Here is a 17594-nt window from a genome sequence, read left to right on the forward strand (position 1 = left end):
CACCTGTACTCTACACCCTCTCTTATGCAACTGGCATAACAGACTACATTATGTAGACCAAGGAAGGAGGAAGAACTTCCAGTGACCAGTGACCAATGGCATTATCTGATTTTGACAAGGTGACCTCTCTTCACCGCATCTGGTAAAATTTGCATTTGCAAAAATGAAAGTGGTATGTGTTGCTTATTTTTCCAAACACCATAACCTTTCCATCAGTCTTCCACCAAAGAAGAGAATGAAGGTCAAAATGTTGCTTTGAAAAGAGATTATGTTATCCATTTAGCAGCCCACAGGATGAAGAATGTGCTGGATTTCTCTGAGAATCAAATCAGGTACAGCTACTGAGCAGTAAATAATGATGGACAGTGAGTACAGGATGGCGGAGGAGACAGATGAGCAAACATCCCCATGGGCTGTGTGTCACTCAGTTGTCTTCTTCTGTTCCAAGGGTATGATAGAGGGTGTGGTGGTCTTTCTCTTCATCTGGCTGCTGATTCAAGTTCTCCTCAATAAACATCAAGAAGGTGCAGATCTCCTTATTATACACCCGTCTTTTTCTGCATGTACTTTGTCTCCAAGTGATGTTACTCATCTGTCTACTTTGCTGCTTCTTTTTGTCTTTTTGTCTTTGAATCACTCCAGTCTTATCCATGTTTTCTCGTCTGCACTTCATTTTCAATTTTTATCCATTCTTCTTGTCATTTCTGCTTCAGATTTTCAAATGTAGAGTCTCAGTCTTTTGTTCATATATGTTGTTTTAAAAATACACATACATAGCAAATGTGGATTATTTTACCTTTTTTGATAAAGAGTATTTTACTGTTAAAATGCTTATATTTTGCCTAACAAAATATGTTCATATGTGTGTTCTGTATCTGACTACCTATCGTACTATTTCCTTCAATATTCATTTTGACATAGAGGTGTGAATAGCCATAGTAGTAAATGGTTAAATTTGCATCTTTTTTTTATAGCTATGAAATTATGTAAATTAATAGTGCTTAATAAATCATGCAATGCTCAGTTTTACCATTAGTAGTAATTTCATTTGTCATATCTCATGGAATGAGCTCTTAATCGTAAGCATACATGGCCTATGATGGCTTCTTATTCATTTACCTAATTTACTAAGTCTTCTTCACTTTTATTGTATTGTGTCTTGTACTTCATCCCTCACTGCTCACATGATTTGTATGATTTTGCATTGTTACCTATAGCCCCGTTGGTGCATTTTGTCATTTGGAAACTCTAGTCTAAAATCAGTTGTGCAATTTCAACCACAAAAAATACTTGGTATATCTTATAGTGCAGAGTGAATCATTGAAGGTGCTCACAGGCTGTCATATTTACTATTAAAACAGTATACATGGAAAATCTGTGGCAAGAGCCAGGCAAGAAGGGGAAGTAAGCATAAGAGAAGGAAATGCAGAAATTTAGCTATGAACAGCCATGAATCTAAGCAGCTGCAGGCATCATATCCAACCCTAGAACTGTCTCTGCTTTGTAAATGAGAAGGGAGCAACGCTCATGATGTAAAAAACGTGCCTGAGTGTCTGTGGATGTGTTAATTGTTATTTGCAGCTTACTTTGTGCTTTAATATGCAGTGAAAGCTGTAGTAATAGATGACTCTTGTACCTGACACAACCGAACAGTGCCTCATTCCTTTAGATGCCTGGCAGTTATTTATCTCCTTTATAAATTGTTGGTCTAATAGCTAACCTCCATGAATATGTCATAGGTAAATAAACCGTTTCCTTCTTTTGTACAAGCAAATACTGATGAATTGATCCCTGCGGTTACTCAATATTAACCATAAGGTCAATCAGCTTAGAGATGATGGCTTGTGACTGCGGATTCCTATCTATAAATATACTGTATATATGTAGTTAGAGGTTTAGTATATATATGGAACCATAATCTTTCAAACAAGTGTATCATTAGCTGCACCCATGATCTTTCATTGTTAATGCTTTTCATTTCCCTTATTTGCTTTTTAGATTCAACCATCTTATCAGTAAACCAGTAGAGATTAAGTTGTTATTTTTTCCATGGACAGACTCAGACTCTTTGTAAATCACACAGGTAACACATTCTTCCCAGCACACATATTTGGAACAAGAAAACACTGAATAATGCAGACATTTAAAGAGTAGTGTAGTTATCAGCTATACTGTAGGGCCTGTACCGGTCAGTGTTCTACAGCACACTGAATACCTATTACTGATGGTGAAAGAAGCTGCAGTGGAGCCAGTGAGCCTGACCTTTAGAAAAAAGCAATTACATACTTAGGGTTTACTGCAGAGGTGAGCTTTGTGCATTTTTGTATAAGTATTTGTAATGACGGTTCTATTAACCAGACAGGATGGATATTAGTACTGTATTAACATAGAGTACTATAAATACCAATATGTAAGATCAATTGTGAAAGTAACGCATTAAAAGCCATGCAAACCCTAAAAATTAACTTTTCCTATTTGCTTCCTTTTGGTCTGTTAAATACACCATTAAAAGGGTTATTGTCTTGTCTATGCAGTAAGTGCACAAAATAGCTGTTGAATCTGCCTAAAATCCAGTGCTGTCATGTGCAGGCTATCTTTTTGAGCTACAGAACAGCTCCCTTCTATGTTATAGAGATGAGGAAAGTAGCAGGTGTTCTGTAATCCTAACATATTTCTTTCCTTGAGTGACAATACTGCTCTTCTATAGATACAGTACAATGAGTAAGCATTGTCACTCTAGTATGTTACTGGCAGGATCACCAGGTAAAAATAGAGGGAAAAAGCCTGACAACTAATTCAGCTACCAAGCTATTACATTTCTGCTTGTGTGTTTAGCTACACATTCATTGTCAACAGAGGGGAACCAAAGTCACCTTTTTATAATAATGCTAACGGGTAGCTTTTTATGGCAGAAGCAACTCCATAAGTTTCTTTTGCCATAAATCTCCCCTGCCTGCTAGCATGTTTTTTGTACACTAAGCCTCCCATGCGCAGCTCTGTGCAACCTCTGTATGGGTACCAGGATGAATGCGCATGTGCAGGAGCTACATCATCCTGGTCTGGACAGTCAAAATGGCCGATGACTCTGGACCTGGAAGAAGACCAGTGGAAGATGCAAGTTGGGGCAATGGAGGAACAAGGGGAATTGTGAACATTGCATTGCTAGGAGGCATGGGAGGCAAGTCTGCCATAATCTGCAAATCTGCAGTGCATAGTTGCACATTGTGGTGAGAGCTGGGGAGCTGGGGGGGCTTTCCTTAGTTCTCCTTCAAAGAGTGACCAGCTAGGTGGACAACACTTAAAGTCGAAAACTTTAACTATAACTATAAAGTAAAATAGTGTTTTAGTGTAAAATTCTGCACGTTTGTAAGTCCTCATACATTTTCTTATTATGACGCATGTGTGGAAGCAGTGGTCTCTCTGGAAAGTTCCGGCATGCCCCCTGCTGAGTTAGAGTTGGAGCTCTCCAATCAGCATGGGGAGCATACCTTTTTTGAGTGAAAACCTGGTTGGATAACCCTGTGCTCCCGAAACCCAGAAGGCATGGATTATGTAAATGAATTCTGTAAATACCAGCTTTCCAGGTTGCCTCTTAAAGCCGAACTCAATATTAATTCTAATACAGTTTCTAAGAAGGTCTTTACCTTAACTTCAAACTTGGTCCTGCCAGATAGTACAGCTGTCTCTCTCCTTCCGGCTCTCCACTAACACCAATGGTCCACATCCGTTAGACACCGTCAGTGGTGTGGTGTCCCCCTTCCCTGAGGCCACACATTTTTTCAATGACCGATGGAAGGATGAGAGACAGAGACGCAGCAGCAACAAGCAGGACACACGGCGGCAGCTGTATTATTCGGCAGGACCAAGATTTTACTTTGATAATAGATAGAAGTAAGGCAGTAGCATACTACTACAGAACTAAGGTAAACACCTACTTAGCTACTTTATCCTAATTAAAACTATTATGGCCAAAATTGGTCTTGAAGGATGCCCCCTTTTCCCATGAGGCAATGCAGCATCTCTCAGTAGGTCCCTGATGAGGGGCAACCCTGATAATGTGGAGGTGCAGGGTGTCCAGTGCTAAAATAGGAAAAACATTCCAATTATATACTGCATGCTCCTCGGATTCAGAATCCCCATGCATGCCCTTAAAGAGGACCATTACCCATATCTTTAAAATAACAACAAAGACACCTTTAGAAATGTTTCGTAATGAAAATCTATACACACATACTTCTAGATAATTGCCGGCTTTGTATTCTTTGCATACCTTATTTCTCTTGTTAGTATTTTACTTACAAGTAAATTAAAAACATGTTTGTTTAACTAATGAATGTAAGATGGTTTTTAATTTGATTTTAAATCGGCATGCTGATGTGATTTTTAGTGAAAGGGGGTAAATGTCCACTTTAATGGTGTTGGAATTTGCATGAGAACGCTGCCTTGCCTGGGCTAGTCTAATGACGGATTTATTGTAAATGGTAGCTTGCCAACTTTCTCCTGCTTCCCCCGATACATACAAACTGCACACTATAAGACGGGGAAGAGAACTGTACTCATATTGCTTACAGGCCAAATAGAACATAGAAAAGGAGCCTGAGACCAAAAAATCCTTCCCCTACTTTAGTTAAATAAACAAGTATTTTGTTGTCTGAGTTGCTGTTGGAGATTTCACCTCACTTCCTGTCTGGTGAATCCAATGTCCAAGTGAAAATCTTTCTAACAGAGCCCCACATATTAGTACCAACCTGACAGGGGTTCTAATCCTTCCAAAATTACCATAATCTACATTATTCATAGGTTTAGTGTGCATTGGACTGACATTGTAGAAAATAGCATTTAAGCAGGTCATTCCTTTTAACTAGCCAGAAAAGTAGCTAATTAAAAGTGTAGCTGCATTTCAAAGGGCCTGGTAATCTATGTAAATTCCAGTACCATGAAAAAAGGTTTTCCCTTTTCCAGTTCTGTCTCTTATTTGCAGCTTTTTGCTGAGTTCTTGCAGTATATGACTCTAGCCTGAGAGAGAGAGAGAGAGATCCTAACATTGATTGATATGGATGAGAATGAAACATGCAATAATTTCCCCTTAACATTTGGTAAGTGGTTGTGCCACTTTTACCTTCTTGTATTTGCCGATCAGAGTCTGTAATGTTAGTGTTATTTTAATGTTTTTGTTGTTTGTTTTTTTAGCACAAACAGCACTTTGTGGTCTTCCCCCATAATATCATCTGGTTTTTGGTTGGAAACTTGACTGGATCCTTTCATTACTGTACATTTTTTTCAGCTGTTCTATCATTGAGGTTTGCATATTTGAAAGCATAGAAACCTGTAAAAGGTCAAAGCCTATTCACAGAACTCTACTTTGGAGGCTGAAATTAGTTTTTTTTTTGTAACAGAGAACGGTGACTAGGACAATTTCATTTTGGGAGAATGTAACATGATGTGTTTTACATGCCATTACTACTTTTTTTTTTTATTACTACTAAACACAATATAATTTTACGGTATTTGTTGTTTAGTCACAGTTTCCTTATATTACTTTTTACTGAACTTTGGCACACCCAAGAGTTGTTTTCTGAATTCTGTAAAGTTCATATTTGTGACTTGGTGAATCCACACCATGGCCTCTGTTGTCCCCTTCTCCTTTTGCCTTCATCATCAGAGTCTCCTCCAGCAAGTGCAGCCTTTGCATTATATGGCTTAATTATCAATTTTCTAGTTTATGTTAAATAATCCATTGAGGATTCTGGGTTTTATTAACTGGGTCCTGACCAATCTGGTATACTTTGAGTCCAAGAATCTCTCACTACTTTTCAGTAACACCAACATTTAGAATAGAGTTTCCAACACTTATAATAGTCAAACTCTCACTATTATATTATATTTGCTCTTAAAGTTGGGATATTACTGGTCTTCAGATGTTATAAAGATTTTCACCAATGCAGTACACACCTTTGCATGCTACAGTCATCATCCAATTACATTTTTAAACCCAAGAAAATAAAGTTACTACCAACGTTTTTTTCTCTACTGCCTGCTTAAAATTGATAAAACTATTTTAAAGAGTCCTAATTATTGCATGCTGGGATTTGTTGGTAGCAAACAGCTAATGAAAATTAGTGATTCAAAACCCAAAGAACTAATGCAAATGTATTCATTAAATAGTGTTGTATTCAATTTGCTTTCATATGAAACCCCATTTTTGCTTAGTCCATTTGCAGGTACTCCTGGGAGCTGGCCTGGCCCTGCTGTGCTTCTGTCTTCTGTTGGGCTGTGCCATCTGTTGGCACAAGAGCCGCAGGCAGCAATCTACAGTCAACCATGAAAAGGACTCTGTGCTGCAAGACAATAAATGCCTCGAGCTGTCTGATAACTCAGAAAGGTCTATTTCAATGGCCATTTACAATCAATATCAAACTTTGCATGATAACATTACACCCAGAGGAGAGGATGAACAACCAGTTCAACAGGAGCAAAATGCTATATCTGACAGAAGTATGCATGTTAGAGCTTCCCTACCCAGTCTTTACCAACTACCAAGAAAGACCAAGCATGTTCTGAAGCGAAGGAGCACTGTTTTTTGGGATGGAACATTAGAGAGCGATCGTGCTAGTTTGGTGAAGATGCCACACTCTCATACTGAACCTGATGGATTCTCTGGGGTCAAACAGAAGGCTCAGCCACTTGTGCACTTTACCTTATATTACTCACTGAGTGAGGAAGCTCTTACTATTACCGTAACTGGCTTCTCCAATCTTCCAAAGAGATTGCACCGCAAGAAAAACTCATTTGTCAGAGCCTATCTCCTTCCCGGATTTCTGGAGCCACATTATGGGCACACAGAAGATTCTGATAGAGGACAAAAGTTTGCTTTCTTCAGATATAGTCCAGAGAATCTAAAGGAACGGACCCTGAGGCTGGCAGTATATTCACGGGATCGGAACACTCAGAGGGAAGGTTTCATTGGTGAAATGCTTTTCCCCTGTGCACAGGTGGACTGGACCTTTCAAGCAGCATCTGAATTTACAAGGGAACTGTCAGTTACGAAGCCAAAGCTCAAAAAGGTTAGTCATGCTCATATATAACATTTAATAAATGAGACAATATAAACACAATGCTAAATACCTGGGTGACATACACATACATCAGTTCAGTTACTAAACATAGAAGGAATATATACACCAGAAGACTGGTATGTTTAATGAGTTCAGTAGTAGCAGCTATGGCATTCCTTAGCTTTATCATGTCTCTATAGGTCTGAGCACCATCAGCTGGCCAGAATTAAATCATAATGCTGTGTCCCGTTACTGCTTGGCTACACTACCAGTTATACTCAGTCCCATATATTTTGAATTTAATTTCAGGACTATCGCATCATTATAGTGATGGTTATATTAAATCTTTTCTGACATAGGATAGTTCAACCCCCACCCTTCTACAGCTGGATAACAAGTGAATGTTTTTCAAAATGGCCTCAAATTGAAATGTTGTTGTTGTGGCAGTAGGCTGGTTTAGAAGAGAATTAGTCATGGTTAGACCTCAACTACAAATCAGGTGTAACATTTACTACCATGTTAGCTTACTTGCCCAAACTTTTGGTGCAATGGAGCGAACATCTTTAAATGGTAACATCAGAATGGTAAGAGTAGCAGTGCAGGGGCTGGTGGTGGTGAAGAATGAGAAAATCAATAACAATAATAAGGAATTTTAAGTTGCAGTTGGGTCGCAATGGGGAGCTATATAGGAAGACAATGTGCACCATGGTGGTAGAATAACATGATGATTTAGGTGAACAGCTGTGACCTGAAGGCCGGGACGATAAGCATAAGCCGGAAGGTATATAAATATACAAGGGATGTCAATGCTGCAATGCCTTTTAATAATATTAAGTCACTGAGCCAGAAGTAAGAATATCAGGGGTTATGACTTCTTTGGCTGCAAGCTTGTTTTTAAAAAAATATTACGGACCAAGGATTTAAATAGCCAGGCAATTAGCAATGTTAGAAGGTAGGTAGTTGCAGTGTCCATATTTTTCACATGACAGGTTTCCCTTAACCGCTTTAGTCCCAGGTGCCATATTAAAATATGCAGGGATAGTTTTTATTTGTCCCAGTGCTGGATTCATCATATCTGGGGAGTCCTGGTAGGCTTTATTGCTGAAGCCCTTAGCTGTTAGTGACTTCTGCCATTCACTGATAATTAGAAGCTGGACTGATGAGCTCCTGGGCTTCTGATCCTGCTATATAGCACTCCATAGAAGCGCTGCATATCAGAGACTGTATTCATATCGCTTCTGCATTGTTATAGAGATCTGTTGCTGGCTGATTACAGTCAGCAATAGATCACTAGGAGAAGTGCTGCAGAGCGGCATTGGGGGAGCTGGATCAGGTCTCCACCAACCTGAACCAGACCCTCCTTTTTAAAAAGAAAAATATAAATTAAAAAAAAAGTATTCCTTTCTTTATCTTTTATCTCTCTATGTATATAATGTATATATAGTATACATGTACATATTAAATATATACATATTGGTGAGCGCATTAACATTAGACGTTTTTAGCAAACCTGACTTCATCATTGATTTGTTTTCCTGCATTTGTTGCAATGCTGCATGAATAGGAAGAAAAAGCTATCTTAAATTAAAATTCAGATATTCAGTTTCAGCTTTAAAATTGTGCTTTTACATAAAAATCACAATTATGTGCCATCTTTTCGATTTATAAGACTTTGTTGGCTATGTTTTAGGCCAGATACCAGGGGATGCTCAAATTATGTAAACGTTTTGTTGGCAAAAATACAGGAAATTTGTTCTTTTTCCAATTTTTCCTTATTTTTTCTTTACTAATTAAAGCCTACAAAATAATAATAGAATAGACTACACAAGTTTAACGGTATACCCTTTCCTCTGTATAACCCCCTTGAATCTGGAGCAAAAGGCTCTGGGATTTAGGAGGTTAAAAATTTAGCAATGTAGATCTTTTCAATGTCCCTCTTTTTGGTCTGATGTACAGATACTGTATCTATGAAAATGTTCTATTTAACAAAAGTTTTATTCCGTGCTAAAACCTTCATCTTATCTCGTAATGATCTTGTTTGCTATTTCGAAAAACCCAGCATAAAGTAAAAGTAATGGTGAAAGAAAAAACTGTTCTGGGTTTAACCAATTATTTTTGCCATATAAATCCCTAATGGTCCACATAACCAGCAGCCTGGCAGGGGTGTGTCCATTGCCTAAATACATTGTGCTGAAAGGTGTCTCTCTTTCTCATGGGTAGGTAACCTTGGCACTCCAGCTGTTGTGGAACTACCCATGAGTCCCATGAGGAATTGCAAGACTCTGACAGCCACAAGCATGGCTCCCAGAGATAGAGGCATGATGAGATTTGTAGTTACACACCAGCTGGAGTGCCCTTTCTCATCTCAGAAAGTTGTGAGGTATGATAATTTGTAGAGGTGCACCAAAATAAACATTTCAAAACCGAAACAAAACTGAAATGAAAACAAGTGTCAGGCTGAAACCAAAACCGAAAATGTTTTTTCTCTAACTTTTTCCATTTAAAATAGAAAAAAGAGATTGAGGACACAGAGTCCTCAATTTCTTTTTCTGCAGCCCCAGCAATGAATAAACATAAAGCCTCTATACTAAACGTTTCTGTTCATTCATAATTTGTGGAGATAGTATGTTTACTATCTCCACAATCATGAATGAACAGGAAGTGATGTAGACCACTTCCCATTCATTCACAATTGGGGACACAGTAAACTTACTATGTCCTCAATTATTTACAAACACTCACTGACCACTGAGTGCCTGAACCCACTCTCCATCCTGGATCAGCTGTCACAGTAGGCTGAACGAGCGATGCGGGGAGGCGATCTCGATCTGACAGCTGACTCCTCGCCCACACCGTTGGCCAGCCTCCTGTGACAGCTTTGAGAGCTGTATCTGCCCCCCACACCACCGCTTACCTTTGATCTGTCAGAGGAGGCTGGACAGTGCGGTTAAGAGAGACGTCGGCCGGTCACAGCGCTCTCCTTCTGCAGTGCTCGGCCGCCTGTGACAGTTTCTCTCCTCCCAGCTGGGACACAGAGCCGCGCCCAGCCGGGAGGAGTAAAAGCAGGGATGTGCCGCTATATCGGCAGATACGTTTCGGCGGCCGATATATCGGTGTATCCCTAATATTTTGTCTATCCTTTAACTGAAGTGAGGCATTACACAGAACTGTCTAATATGTTTTCAGGCACTGGGGGCTGGAGCAAGGTGCTAGGCAGGCTGAGATGGAGAGTACAGGGACGCTTTCACAAATCAAACAATGGTCACTTTCATTCCAGGAAGCATGGTAACGATGATGACAACCATACGGGTATGCAGGTGATAAAACGTGATGTCACCCTCTTAATGGAGCATGGTAGGGCTTAAAGGGTGACTGAACATATCTATAAATATATAGTTCATGTGTATGTATTGGGATATTTGGCTAGTATTGCATACTGTTACAGCGCATACTGCTGCAGACAGAAGGTTATGCTGCCATCTTCAGGACGCATTCTAAAATGCATTTGGTCTAAAATCACTGTAAATTATTATTTTTATTATTATTATTCAGGAGTTATATAGTGCCAACAGTTTGCTCAGCACTTTACAATAGAAATACAATGAATGTAAATAAATAGAATAGAGTACAGTAGAGCTCATAAATACAATAGAGCATTGTTAGAGCCCATGAATTTTACCACCTAGCTGCCTTCTCAGCTTCTCTCCTCAGTTTGTTCAGTTAAGGGTCCCCACACACCTTCCGATTATCGTACGAGAATCGCAAGAAATCCCGCGATCGTACGATGATCGTAAGGTGTGTGGAAGCCGTGCGACCTCTACTACTGTAAGGTCGCACGACTTTAAACTTACGGACATGTTCGAAAACCCGCCGAGCATCGTACGATGTTCGGCGGGTTTGTGGCATGTCCGTACGATAACAGCCGCACGGGCCGGTGTGCGCAAGCGCACACTGCCCGTTCGGCATTGTGGTCATCGGAAGCCCGCCCCTCAGGGGGCGTGGCTTGCGATCATCGCAAGTATGATCTGCCTATGCAACATAGGCAGATCGTACGTTTTTTTAAGTACCTTACAACCATCGCAAGACAGAAGTCTTGCGATGGTTGTAAGGTGTGTGCCCAGCCTAAGATTTGAAAATGAAAGTGAGAGGGTGATTTGTAGCAATTCACAGCTGCTCCAGTCTTGATACATTCCCCTCATTGTATTTAGGTAATGCAAGCAAAATTTATATGCCAAAAATGATTGGCTAAACCCATAATGTTTTTTCCACCATAACTTTGTTTTTTACTGGCTTTTTACGAAATAGCAAACAATATAATTAAGAGCAAAGATACAGGTTTAGTGCAGAATAATACTTTTGCTAAGTAAATAGAATATTTTCATAGATATATGTACAGATCAGACCAGCGGCATCCCGAGGCTGGGTGACACCCGGAGCGTGACGTCATTGAGCAAGTTACACCTCCAATGGTGTCACCCGGGTGTGGGCCGCACCCTCCTTGTGACGCCACTGGATCAGACCAAAAAGAGGGACAACTGAGGAGGACAGAGGAACAGAGATTTGGTTCCAAAGGATAGACAGTCTGTCCAAATAAGGGACAGTTGGGAGGTATGAGATTTTGAAATGTGTAATGGCCTGCTTGATGAAATAAAATTACTTGAACAGAATACATGAACAGAAATGTGCTTATTAATTCTGGTGGTTTTCTGAAGCTAGTTTGAGGGGTGTTTACCTTGCTTAATAATAAAAGCTTGTGACTTTCTTTTCTTTGATCAGAGTTTGAGCACTATGGACATGTTCTCCTCTTCCACATCCGCCTTCAAATCTCCAGGACAGATATTGATCCTCCTTCAGCATCAGTCACAGGCCAGCCGTATCAAAGTGATGGTACAGAAGGCAGAGAGTCTGGGCAAACGTACACGTATTCCTGGAGCACCAGGTAAAAGGCCCCATTATTGACAACTGCATGAAATCATCAAAGGGCAATGAGATCACAGCATTATAATGTGAATTTATTGTTATATGTTTCAAGGTTTAAAGTGTAACTGCACTGAGGCCCCATTCACATGTAGCGACTTACCTTTGCAGCGGCCGGGATAGCGCGACTTTCGGGGCGACGTTCCAACGACGATCCAGCGACGGTAGCGCAACCTTCTCCGTCGGGCTCCATAGAAAAAAGCAAAATCCGCAGAAAAAAGGGTCCTGTAGAAGCGACCTGCGACCGCGACGAGCGACACGCGACACGGAGCTAAGACAGCTCCGTTGAATATCATTGGCCGGCGACTTCTCGCGATATCGTGTGGCAAAAATGCGCGATATCGCGGTCGGAAATCGCGTGATATATCGCTATGTGTGAATGGGGCCTGAAGGAGCAGTCCCCCCAAACCTATACTCATCTGTCCCAATCCAACAAAACATTGCTGCCTACAGCCAACTGTCAAAAAATCTTCCTGGCCGGGCCTGTGTATGTGTTCTGTAATCTCATCAGTATTAGATCAATCTCTCAATATGATCTAATACTCGGAAGTCCATAGGAATAAATGGGATTGCGGAGTGCATGTGTGGGCCCAGCCAGGAAGATTTTAAAGTAGTATTAAATGCTCAATCTTTTTTTTTCAATAATGAATCCATATCAAACAAATATACATTGCCCAACAAAGGATTTCTTTACATTTTTCCCAGACACTTTCAGTCATCATGTTTACAAAGAGCTGACTCCAACTCTCTCAGCTCCACTTTCCTGAACTTCCTGTCCAGTACAATCTCACAAGGGACAGCACAGTCTCCAGCAGCCATCCATCTGCTGGTTTGTAGAAAGGAGAAGGGAGGAGGGGGAGAAGAGTGGCTGTCTTGCTGTGCCTGTGTGTCTGGCATCCCTTTAACTCTGAAAGTTCCTGACACAGTGAGAATGTCCCAGCAAATGGAAAATGATACTTCCTCCATAGGGCATAAAGCAGACAGAGATTTTTTAAATATTATTGCATGCATTCTATGTAACATGTAATGCATACAGGTATTCATTATCTCTCACAGAGATCACAGTATTCCCCTGAGAATGTGCTCACTTTTCTCCAGCACCATGTTTGTTCAGGCATCGTCCAGATTCATCACCTACATCATGGTGATGTATAGATGACTCATTCATGTACAGTACATCCTGGTGCTTGCACATTATTATGATCTTGGTTGTGTGTATACAGAAGGCTTCTTAGATTAGTCCTCTGCTATCACCTCTGACCTTGTACAAATAGCTACAATGTGATGTGACAACAGTACAAATGATTGATCACTTGGGAAGAAGGTGACTGAGGAAATTCTTCCTTCTGCCCCCAGCAGACTGATGACATCATTCACTGGAGCTGAAAGCAGGGGCGTAACTAGAAATCACAGGGCCCCATAACAAAATTTTGTATGGGGCCCCGTGATTTCTAGTTATACCCCTTGCAGAGCGCACTTGAGATCCCAGCATTCTTCTCCACAGCCGCCAGTGAAAGCCACAAGCAGAGGATGCCATAGCAACCCCGCACGGCATCTGGCCGGGCCCCACTGTGCCCCGGGCCCCATAGCGGCCGCCTGGGTCGCTATGGTGATTGTTACGCCACTGGCTGAAAGACTGCATTGTGGGTATAAAAAAAGTACAGATTAGACAATACATACTATTACTTGTTTAACAACATGGCAGAATTTGGTAAATTTGTGAAATTGCTGATAGGCCCCCGCAGACATAATGATACCTCACAGAGATTATTACCATTGTGAGGTCCTGGACACGCAGTACAGCACTATGACCTGCTGTGATTGCAGAGATATTCTTAAACTCAGCACACAAATTACAATCTGATTGTACAATCTCCTTTAGATCTACCAACAGCTATGTTGTTCAAGGACCTGCTAGATTAGATACAAATTGATTGGATCATTGCGGTAGGTCCTCATATTACATAGTTTTGGTAAATCTAAAGTTGATTGTACAAAGGCTGTATGGTCACATTGTAACGTTTTGGTACAGGGACACTTCCATGTCAGAGGCTCTATGTCAGCAATGCACATTTAAACACTGAATAATGGATGCACATGTCTGGTGGGATCCATCAAAGGATTTATGAAATAATCAGCAACCCACATTAGAGTGACTGTAATGGCCGTGTGTGTGTGTCTTGGTCTCGGTATATTAAAATGTGTTTTAGTTACTACTAATAGTAGCTGATAATAGTCATTTCTTATTTGCCATATGCACCCTTGGTCTCCATTTTGTTTCTCATACATGTCATCTGCCTCTACCTCTAGATCACTTTGTGAGCATACGACTCATCCAGGACAAGCAGGTGATAGATGTGAAAGAGACACGGACAGTGTCAGGCTCCTCTCCCGTGTGGAACGCTCCGTTCCTCTTTGATGTTCCTCTGGAGTCCATGCAGAGTCAAAGTCTGTGTCTGGAGTTCCTGGTTATGCAGGTGGGTGTCCATGCATCCTTTGAGTTATTCCCAATTTCCAGTTATTACATCTCTGTCCATTTTACAGCCCCTCTAACCTGGCAGCCTTGTGGCTGATCTTTTCTGAAACAATAAAGTGTATTTATGGTCACAATAAAAATAAATATGTATTTCTATATTGAATTTCCATAACTTCCATCCCACTCCTAATAACCTTAAGACGTTTGTAAACTTACTTATTGAAGATGCCCCTAGGATGCACATCCTCATAGGATGACACAATTTCACTCAGCCCTATGAATATTATGCACTTCCTCATGTCACAACTCACACAGAGCCTGCCCTCTGAACTACAACTCAATGTCAACAATGTAACATTCTCATTGCTTGCTGGAAGCAATGCATGATGGGATACATAGTCTTGAGAAATCAAGATTGCATCACATCAAGCAGCAGAGAAAGAGACGCAAAGCACACTAGGAATCCAGGAAGTTGATGAAAGTGATGGACAGACAGAAGGCAGCACTCACCACATAAAAGGGATTTTTTAAGTTTTGGGGTCTAAAGAAACCAATTGAGCAATTTTTTATAAGTAACAGTTTGCAAAAAGTAACACTGAAAGCATAAAAACAAATTGTATTCACTCTTGGGATAAGTGTTTGATTTAATAGAGGAAAGTTCTCTGGCACCTGCATATAGTTTGTTTACTTCAGCTGGTGTACACTTGTTGAGGAAACGTTGGATCATAAGGAGAAAGGTTCAGTCAAAAAACAGAAAAGGCAGCAAACTAATTATTCCACAAAAAAAAACAGAACAAATTCAAACTGTTTCTACAATGTAATAATAATAATAATACGATTAACTGATCAAGTAACCCAAGGGAAGGCACCTCCGCACTCCTGCTGTGGTGAAACTACAAATGACTACAAGTCATGCCTGAAGTCTTGCGATGCTTCATGTGATTTGTAGTTACCCCACAGCTGGAGTGCCAAGGCTGCCCTCCCCTGAAGTAACAAAATGGTATTTATAGTTTGTGTAGTGGTATATACCTATGGTTATATGCAAAAAGACATGTAGGCATATGTAAAATAACATTTAATTTATTAAAATCCCTAACTGAATTTTTAAAAAGTTCTTCAGCCTGTCTTTCTATTATCCTCCTGTGACCCCTGTACAGCAGGATTCTGATTAGGAGAGGACATAGAAGCAGTTGTAAGCCATTATGTGAAATACATAACGCACAGGAAGCTGACTGATGGGTGGGAAGAGCACAGGGCTGACCTCATCAGTGTGTTGCTGCTCCTTCACTATCCAATAACAGGCTGAGACAGTCTTTGGCTTTACCTGCATTAGAGGAAAGTGAGGTCAGAATCTGGCTGTGCTGTTTGATTAGAGGACTAGTTAAATAGAATGCCATGTTTTCTCAGCGAAGACAGTTCAGAGTAAATACCTTTTATTGGAAATGTAGCATTTTGAGTTCACTTTAAAATGATTCTTCATGTCAGGGAGATTGTTCACATTCCATAAACACTCAAGGGGACACCAGCTGCTTCATTCCTGATATATTCTATGAGGGAGTTAAATTTCTCTAAGACGCCATCAAATGGGAGTCTTCCCACACAAAATGTTTCACTTCTTTTAGCTCCAAAAAAAAAAAGTAGCTGGTATATTTGAACACACACTTCTGCAGTGAAAAATGTAACCAATGTAAAGTTTTAAGGCTTCGTTCACATCTATGCACTGCAGAAGCATGCGCGATACCCATGCATGTTGCAATGTTAGGTGTAATGGGGTGCCATCATTTCTTAATGATATCCCAACACACCAAGCAATCACATGTGCATTGTATCACACCATGCGATTAAAAAAAAAAAAGCGGAAATAGAAGGACACTGCTCACATTCGTATGCCCAAACTCACCAGTCCCATCCAAAATGCTGGGTGCCGACCGACAGAGGCACGCCACAGCCGTCACCAGTAATCCAATGAATGTAAAGCCTCACTCAACAGCCAGGACCTCAATGTTAAAAGGTTTATTCCCAGGAATCTACAGTGTTACAGGCATGACAAGATCCACAGGCTCTGACATGTTTCACTAAAAAGGCTTCATTATAGAGACGGAGATAGGTCTCCATGATTAAGCCTTTTTGACGATAGATGTCAGAGCTTGTGGATCATGTCAAGCTTGTAACGTTGTAGATTCCAGGAAATAAAACTTTTAACATTGGGATCCTGGCTGTTAAGTGAGACTTTGCATACATTGGATTAAAAAAAGTACGATTTAACTGCTGTAGGCAGCCCATACAAATAGCGCACCACAATGCACCATGCGTCACAGAAGTGTGAATAAGGGGTTAATATTAATATTGTCGTTAATACGTTAATATTGTCAAGTGAGACATTTCTATATTATTGAATTAAAAGAAGATAAATAAGTCAATTTCACATAATGTACTATGAAGTATCAAGACCTCAGTTTCCCCTTTTCTAACTGTACACACAGGGCGATATCAGGCCAGCTGCCCAAAAATCAGTAAACATTAATAAACTGAAACTGCACATTTTAGAAGGTGCAGGTTACAAATACCCACCTAATTTGTGTGCTGGATGTTCTTAATCCTTATACGATATAATTGATGATTTTGTGCTTTCCCCCTAGGGTCGAATATATAATCGTGCCCGTATTCTCGGACGTGTGTTAATTGGTGCTGGATCATCCGAGGTTGGTATGGCTCACTGGCAAGAGATGTGCAACAAGTCACCTATAGAATGTTCCCACTGGCATGTGCTGCAGTTGGATGTATCCTAGTGGGCTTTGAAGACCACAATATGGATGAATCCATCAATCCATTAGATCAAAGAACTCCTCTGAGCATTATTGGGTACACAATGGACACATAACATATTATTTCAGAAAAAGGAAAACTCTTTTGCTATGGTTTCCTTTTACTGCCAAAATCCATCTGGTAAAATCTGAATTTTCATTCCCATTTTGGAATGCACCTCCTGCTCGGCATGTTACAGCAAAGGACTGCAAACAGGAATATCACAGTTCTAATGATCCAACGGAATCAACGCTGACACAAAAAAATATCTAAGATATCAT

At 40.4% G+C, this 17594-nt stretch overlaps 1 protein-coding gene across 1 annotated transcript; it reads left to right on the forward strand.

Moving 5' to 3' along the window:
* The first annotated feature begins 379 nt into the window (after positions 1–379).
* On the forward strand, positions 380–17346 carry LOC108784250 (synaptotagmin-4-like). The gene is made up of 5 exons (XM_018553000.1): positions 380–524; positions 6211–7064; positions 11832–11994; positions 14343–14509; positions 17148–17346. Exons 1-5 carry the CDS (start codon positions 452–454, stop codon positions 17295–17297), a joined length of 1407 nt encoding a protein of 468 aa, XP_018408502.1. The 5' UTR covers positions 380–451; the 3' UTR covers positions 17298–17346.
* The last annotated feature ends 248 nt before the right edge of the window (positions 17347–17594 follow it).

The sequence above is a fragment of the Nanorana parkeri genome, unplaced genomic scaffold (genome assembly GCF_000935625.1).
Source record: "Nanorana parkeri isolate BGI_ZX_2015 unplaced genomic scaffold, ASM93562v1 scaffold105, whole genome shotgun sequence".
NCBI lineage: Eukaryota > Metazoa > Chordata > Amphibia > Anura > Dicroglossidae > Nanorana > Nanorana parkeri.